This window comes from Echinops telfairi, unplaced genomic scaffold, assembly GCF_000313985.2.
Source record: "Echinops telfairi isolate 266 unplaced genomic scaffold, ASM31398v2 ScPeMD7_7469;HRSCAF=8507_1, whole genome shotgun sequence".
Taxonomy (NCBI): Eukaryota; Metazoa; Chordata; class Mammalia; order Afrosoricida; family Tenrecidae; genus Echinops; species Echinops telfairi.
This window is the reverse complement of record NW_022111373.1, coordinates 7,546,113-7,554,192: the sequence shown is the minus strand read 5'-3', so window position 1 is coordinate 7,554,192 and position 8,080 is coordinate 7,546,113. Positions and strand designations below refer to the sequence as shown.

The window sequence follows — 8,080 nt, the reverse complement described above, 5'->3', positions numbered from 1 at the left end:
GCCACCCACCAATACTCACCATACTTTGCTGAATGAAAAGCACTTGTGCTCCAACCAGAATGTTTGTTTCCACAATTGATTATTCTGGCAACTATATTCCTTCACAGTTGTGATTCTTGGAAACTTGTCATTTTAGAGCCCAATTCTGAAATAACTTTTTCTGACTTCATTTATTTTAATATCCCAGAATAGCTTCTTGAGCTATCGGTTGGATGATGCAGGAAACTATTTATAGCAGGATGAATACTCTCTGTAACAGATGCTACGTTTTGAGGACAATTAAAAAAAATTGACAGGGCTTGTGGTATTTTAGGTTGTAAGGCCAACAAGGCAGGTAAGGCATAAAGTTGGAGCACAGAAATATTTGAATGTGTTTTTTGGGCAGTTTAGCTGAAGTCTGGGGTAGGCCTCCTATGAAGAAGGCCGAGACGGAGTAACTCCAACAACAAAGTGATTTTTCAAATTCTTCTTGACAGATTGGCTTAGGGTGGCCTGGGCTCTGTTTGTCTAGTACTTTATAACCCAGGGCAGATGAAACAGTATTGTCATAATTAAGGTCAATGCTGTCTTAGGTGTTGTCAATATCTATCTAAATAGAAAATTAGGTGATAGAGGAACGAATGTCAAAGTCAACCTAACTTTTTTTTTTGTCAACCTTTTTTTAAAAAAAATCAATTTATTGGGGCTCATACAATTCATCACAATACATAGATCAATTGTGTAAAGCACATCTATACATTTGTTGCCCTCATTATTCCCAGTCAACCTAACTTTTAAAGGGCCTGTCCTTATTACCTCCTCTCCTATTTCATAGGTCCACTCCTCAGATAGACCTAGTCTTTGTTTCACGACTAAAACATGCTTGGATGACTCAAAAGGGGAGAACTGAGTGATATATTCAAAGCAGATAATAACCTGGACTTTGGCATTGCTCTTAGAGACTGAGGTGTCCTCTAAGGAAGGAATTGCAGAGATATGGTTCCTTTAAAGAGGGGTAAATATATATTCTTCTTTGCTTATTGTTTCACTAAATGGTTCAAGGTCAATACTCCAGCCCTCAGATATTCAACTCACAATCCCAAACTTAGCAAAACAGAACTTCTGGTAGCATTCTCCAACATACCAGCCAATTCAACCTAGTTGAGACAGTTCTGACTCACAGAAACCCTACAGGATGAGAACAATCCCATAGGATTTCCAAAGGTGTACATCTTTACAGAAGCAGACTGCCACCTTTTCTCCTGCTGAGAGTGTGGGTTTCAACACAGATCTTTCCCCTAGTAGCTGAAAACCTAACTCCTGTGCCACCAGGACTGTCCCCAATGGAATAAAAACAAGATTACCAAATATTGCCATGAGTCAATTCCATTCAACACGCACACTCTCTCAACTGCTCTATTTCCAACTGTCCTCGTCCCTTTCCTTCCCCTTCAGTGCACGCTGAATTATGATCCTGTTTGTTCAGTTCCTCTTCACTGGAGTGGAGCTGTAGCTTATCCAGTACACGTTAAGAAAACAACAAAAAAGAGGATCATAAAGTAAACTATTTAGAACGAGAAATCCCCCAAAAGCTTTTATCTTTCCCCAGGGACTTCGTTAGGCACTTTGTCAGGAAACCTATATGGTACTGGTTGTTGATTGCAAGCTGCGTTTTTCTCACTTAGCACACTTCCTTACTCCCAGCACCCTTCACCTGACCTTCAGGGGTCATGTAAACGCGCTAGCTTGGTCTGAGCGGACTGCAAGGGATGGTTGCTTGTCTTTAAACTCGTTGGCCCTTCCCTGCGGCTCAGAGCCAGTACACTAGGGAGGTGCTAGCAAAGTGTTGCGGAACCAAGTCGCCCTCAGTCTCATCTAAGGACACCAGTGGTTTGGAGAATGGCGTTTGGAATGGCAAGGTGGTGTAACAGAACGGATGCTTCTCTTTCACTGGAAAGGATACCTTGGCAATGTGCGACTAGGCTTCCGCCTCCACCGCAGCGTACCACGAAGCGGGCGAGAATAGGGGAAAATAGGTAATCCCCCCACCGGAAGTCTCTTTTGAAATAAAGAAAATCGGCGGAAGTAGGCCAACGGCGCTTCCGCAGTGTTTCGCTTCAAGTCGGCTCCAGGACTTTCTTTTGAAAGGGGAGGCCCTCCAGAGCTCTCTGCGGACGGGAGCTGCTGCGGCGAGGTCAGCGCGCAGGCTCAATTGGCCAGTTCCGTCTTTCAACCTCCTTCAAGCGGCCGGATCCCTTCCCAGGTTCCTGTGCCCAGGCATGACGTATGTGGGGCGGTGCTTCAGGAGGAATACCGCGTGAGCCGGGATCTCGCGAGACTTAGTTTCTTCGCAGTTCTCGCGCTGCGGCTTTGCTCTCGTCGGAACGAGATCCTTCGAGATCTTCTCCGCCTCCGCTACCGGCACCCCAGTTGCGGCCGCTGAGCCGGAGCCGGCCTGAGCAGCGCTTTAGGCCGCGGCCACTCTTTAAAAAACTTAGGTGCTCGCGGCCACACCCGCACGCCCTTCGCGGAGCTCCAGTTCTCCGGTCCGCGCGACCCGCTCTCCGCGCTCCAGCCCCACCGGGGTCCGTGTCCTGTCTCGCTGGACGGACCCGGGCCGGAGCCTGAGCAGAAGGCGGCGCCATGTCGGTGGTGGGCATCGATCTGGGCTTCCAGAGCTGTTACATCGCGGTGGCCCGCGCGGGCGGCATCGAGACGATCGCGAATGAGTATAGCGACCGCTGCACGCCGTGAGTCGGGGCCGGGCTGACCGCGTGCACGGGCGGGAGGGGTGGAGTTGGCTGCGGGCTGAGACCCGCGCGGCTTGGGGACCGTGCGCCAGGGAGGGTCACCTCTGTGTCGTGGTCCCCGTGGGTAGGGCCCTGCCCTGTGTCCAGTCGTGACTAGTGGCCACGCTGTACTGCGGATGCGCGCCTGCGCCTGTGGTGAGGCTTTTCAGCGGTGTCTCCCAGGGGCTGAGCGAAAGGGAGGCTGGGGTGTGGGATGGACCAAGACCCTCTTTCTAGAAGGCCGAAGCTAGGGCCAGAGCGTATTGGCGTTTCTTAAGCTTAACCGAGTGGAGAGCCCAGTACACAACTGGCGCTTAATTAAAGTGAGTGGGATTGGACCGGTTCTAGTGGCTACCGGTGTCGAGACCCACGAGCGGCTTGAGTCCCACGTGAGTGGGGGCGGGGGGGCGCCCGGAAGAGGGCGCGGAGGCACGAGCTGGACGGACCAGGGATTACGGATAGTTGCGGAAAAGAGATTTAATAAAATCAATGCTTGCTTGGTCACTTTGTATTTTTGTTTCTACACTGTTGAGTATAGTTAACTACGAATCCATCGTTAGCATCCCACTTGATGGTAATACATTCCAACAAGGGTGTTGCCCTCAATTGTTAATGAATGGCTTTGATTTTTTTAATCAATTTGTTAGGGGCTCATACAACTCTATCACATTCCACACATACATCAATTGTGTAAAGCGCATTTGTACATTCATTGCCCTCATCATTCTCAAAACATTTCCTCTCCACTTAAACCCCCGACATTAGGTCCTCATTTTTCCCCTCCCTCCCCGGAATGGCTTTGATTTTTATAACCTTTACGACCAGTATAGATGGAAAACAATGGGACTCATCCGGGTTTTATCTTGGGTAAAATGAAGAGTGCTTTTTGAATACCTTTCAAGACAAAATGTTTCCAGAAGCTTCGTATTGACAGGTGCTCTGTATTTTTCGAGGGTCTTTTAACGTTGGTAAGTTAAAAAAAAAAGTCCTTGGCGTTCCAGTTCATATATGGACAGGTAAATTCCAAATAGTGTGTGGTTAACCCTTTCTTTGTGGTCAGTGGGTGGCATCAGACAAATTCAGTACAGTAGTACACTTTGAATACTTATGATGCAGACAAACAAAACAGGTCCAATCAAAACGATGGCTTACAAAGAAATCATCTGCTAGACCAGTTAAATCAAGGAAGAGCAATTTGGCAGAGCAAGTTAAGGCATTTGTTTCTTAATTCAAAGGAGTACTTTTGATAAATATTTCTGGAAGGACACAGATCATCACAGAAGATTATTATGACAGATTATGGAAAATGGAAAATTGCAGTAGTAAGAAAAATATAGGAATTTTTTCCTATCACAACCTGCCTACCCTTTTTCAGGGTGTCAGGGACTGATCTATGAAAATTTCACAGGGGAACCTTACTCCTCCATCTACTTAACCCTCCTAATCTTAACGTCTTTCAGTTTTCAAACTTCAAAGAGCATTTAAATTAACAGCGGTTCTCAACCTGTGGGTCGCGCCCCCTGACCATCGGAAAACATAAATATTTCATAATATGTAATTACACATTTTGCGGTTAATCACTATGCTTTATGTTCAATTTGTGACAATGAAAATACATCCTGCGTATCAGATATTTACATTATGATTCATAACAGCAAAATTACAGTTATGAAGTAGCAACAAAAATAATTTTTTGGTTGGGGTCACTACAACATGGGGAACTGTAGTAAAGAGTCTCTGCATTAGGTAGGAAGGTTGAGAAGCACTGATTTAAAAGGAACTCTATTTGAGTCCTTCAAATATGCCAAAACCTAGGTTCTTGTGTGGTGTAAATTGAAAGCTGAATTCTTCAGGGAAAGGTTGACGATGGAACTACCACCTCCAGAAATGCAGTCTTGGGTGGAGGATACCTTGATTTTTGTTTATAATGTTTCTGATTATGGCAGTACTTTTGAACGTAGTCTTTCATTATAAGGCCTCTCGTTTTCACCCTGAACTTCAGCACTCTTGCGTAGATTGCTTGCTGTATATACTAACCTGATCTTTACTCAAAGGCTTAACAACATCCCCTTCGTAAAATTTCTGTCCCTCTTAGGCATAACACAAGCGCTTCACTAAAATTCATCCCAGCACTAAGTGCTGATTTGAAATGTTTTTTACAGATTTCGTTGATTTATAGTAGCTTTATTGAGATATAATTTACATACCATACAACTCATTTGAAGCGTGTCATTCATGTTTTTTTTTAGTGTATTCACAAAATTGTGCAGCCATTGCTACAATCAGAACATTTCATCACCTGTGGAAGAGAACTGGTGCTCAGCAGTAGTCACTCTTCATTCCTTTACTTTGTTTAGCATTTTTAAACAATGAGTATTAAGTTATCTTTTGTTTCTACATGCAAGAAGCTTGTTTCAACACTTCTGGAAAAGCAAGGAGTCAAACAAATGTCCTTTACTGAATTGGAGCTTTGAAGAGATGCTGATGTGTTTGTTAGTTGAGAGGAGGGAAGTAGGGAGGATTATTTTTTCCTTGAAAGTAGGAATTTTCAGGTACATGCTTGGTCTCTTAAGCTTTAAAATCTAAAAATCATTAGTTCTGGAGTTCCTGAAAACAAATTGCACTTAATTTGGGTAAGTTTAACACCAGATTAACTTCTAATTATAGTGTACTTTGGGATTTTTTTTCACTAGTTCAAGAAGAAAGATTCTAGGATTACTGCTAGAATTAGTCTGTGGAATTAATCTGGAATCTGGAATAATGCTTTTTAGCTCTTTTGTTCTTAATTATTTTCAGGAAAATTTTTCAAAATAACAGCTAAGTGATGCAGGTTTATGTAGAATCGTTTCCAAATTTATTTTGGCTTTGTAATTTAATTGCAATCTGGGTAGGTGAAATTATCTTCCTGTAACAATATGCAACTTCAAATAATGTCATTCGTGCTAATTGTTAACTGCTGTCAGGGGAAAGTAGGCGCACAAGCATGCAAAAGAAAATACAAGATCTTTCCAAGCTTTAGGATTCTTTTCCTGTGTCTAGCCCTAAAGCTAAAATGTCTTCAATTCTAGATAAGACCAAGCAGTTCCATTTGCCTAGCTCAGTACTGTTTAAAACAGAAGTCCTTGGGAAGATTGCCTTGGAGAAGGAAACAAGAACCCAGAGAGAAAGATTGTATCAAACAGGAAATAATGAGGCTTCCAAACAGTCCCTTAGCAGTCAGCAGCAAAATCAGTTGCCCAATATTTAGTTTAATCCTTTGTGTTGACGAAAAGGCAAGTGTTAGTCACATTAGATTAATTCCAAGCTGGGAGAAGGTTGGTATCATTGGAAAGATGGCAGCATTCTGGTGTTTTCCTGTTCACCTATTTGTTTGCACAAAGTTGGGGAGGGAGTTTGGAGTGAGAGGAATGTGCTAGCCACTGAGGAGGTGTTTATGTTCATTTCTATAAACCAAACCATCTAGGTAAACTTGGCCGTTTTCTTTCCAAACCTTTTCCACAATCTAATCTGTTCTTCAAGATTGCTGAAATTTCCTTCTGACATTAAAAAATTTGCTAAGTTAAACAATTAGAGGTACTGGTTTTTATTGGGCAGGGAGAAGAAAGCTTTTCAGAACCAGGAGGACCCCTCCTGAAGGGATGAGCATGTCCTCATATAATACACAGGTGTCATCATCTCTCATATAATACATAGGGTTAAGGGATTTCCCTGTAGGGAAAACTAAAATGATTGGTAGTCACTTAATTGGCAGCTTGGATTCCCATGTCTGCATTCTCTAGGCTACCTAGGAATTATTTAAACAACCTTTGAACCCACCGAGCTTTAGGAAACTGTTCATGGTTCTTTTTAAAAAATAATTTTATTAGGGGCTCACACAACTCTTTACCACAATCCATACATACATCAATGTGTAAAGCACATTTGTACATTCATTGCCCTCATCATTCTCAAAACATTTGCTCTCCACTTTAAGCCCCTGGCATCAGCTCATTTTTCCCCTCCCTCCCTGCTCCTCCCTCCCTCATGTACCCTTGATATCTAATAGTATTTTTAATGAAAAAATTGAACATAGTTAAGTCAAAGAAGCATAAATTTTTTATTGATTTTCCCCCCATTACTAAGGGGTTTAATGATAACTCAAAGGAAATTATTTCTCACATAAAAATGTTCTTCAATGGTATTAAATGTTCTTCAAAACATATCTTCAAAAAACAAAACTGATGCATCAAATTGTCAGTTTATTTATGTTTAATAGAAGCAACCAGGTTATATATTCTCTTTCAGATACAACAGAAATTTCTATAAAAAGAAATTCAATTGAATAAAACATTCTATTTCTATTTCAAAAACAATTTTGAGTTTAAAACCTGATCTCAATGATGCCCTTTAAAAATAAGAAAATACTTTCGATGAAGAGAAAAAGGGTATTTAGTTCCTAATCAACATGAAAAACAACCAAAAAATTCTATGAATTTTTAATTTTTACATGCCTATAAAGGCATGTTAGCATAATACCTGAATTGGCCAGTTCCCAGTGTGTCACCTGTAAAGAGACTGTTTCTTGCATCTCTCAGATTTTCCCGTAGTTTCTTATCTAGTTTCTAAAAATAAAAAATTTGATTAATTCTTAAATAGTTCCATAGAAGTTTACAAAGCAATAATACATAATGTAATTCTAATTTCATTGAGAATTACAACTTGCTTTCAAAAACAGTAATTCTAATATGTAAATATTTTAATTTCTTTTCTATTTCAATACTATGAGAACCTGGACTTCAAAAAGACCAATGCCCTTTCTGCTGTGTCTTAGGCCTAATTTCATCAATAAGCATTTTTCATTGATTAATTTTACCACAGAACCAGGATAAGCTTTGCAGAAACAACCCAGTCTCCCGTTCCTGCAGTGTGAGTCTGTTGTACTTGACAAGATGTCCACTTGAACGGGTGGGTAAGAGTGACAAGTAGGAGCTATAAGAGGGTCCAGAACGAAACTAGAAAATGTGAAGGACAGCTGCCTTCTACCAGTCAGGACTCATTTGGACAAATAAAACTCCAAATGCTAATGTTTCTCCCTGACTGTCTCAGTGTCCTACTGTCTCTTTCTTTCAGTAATCCTCTCATTTCTCTACTCTCCCTACTCCCTAAGAGAAAAAAAATCTCCATTTGAATGCTGTTTTTACTGAATTTTATTCCAATATAGGGGACAGCAAAATACACATAACCATGTCAAAAATGGCTATGACTATTAATGTAATTATTAAATGAAATTAGATACTGATTTGAGGGATCACATAAGTACAAAATACTATTGG

At 41.5% G+C, this 8,080-nt stretch overlaps 1 protein-coding gene and 1 pseudogene across 1 annotated transcript in view; both read left to right on the top strand.

Moving 5' to 3' along the window:
- The window catches only part of LOC101662181, a 34,205-nt pseudogene extending 31,783 nt beyond the window's left edge, over window positions 1-2,422 (top strand).
- HSPA4 (heat shock protein family A (Hsp70) member 4) overlaps window positions 2,408-8,080 on the top strand; it is a 127,691-nt gene continuing 122,018 nt past the window's right edge. The window contains exon 1 of the mRNA XM_045285042.1: window positions 2,408-2,729. Within this exon, the coding sequence (XP_045140977.1) occupies window positions 2,623-2,729 (107 nt within the window). The 5' untranslated portion in view covers window positions 2,408-2,622. The remainder of the gene's footprint in view (window positions 2,730-8,080) is intronic.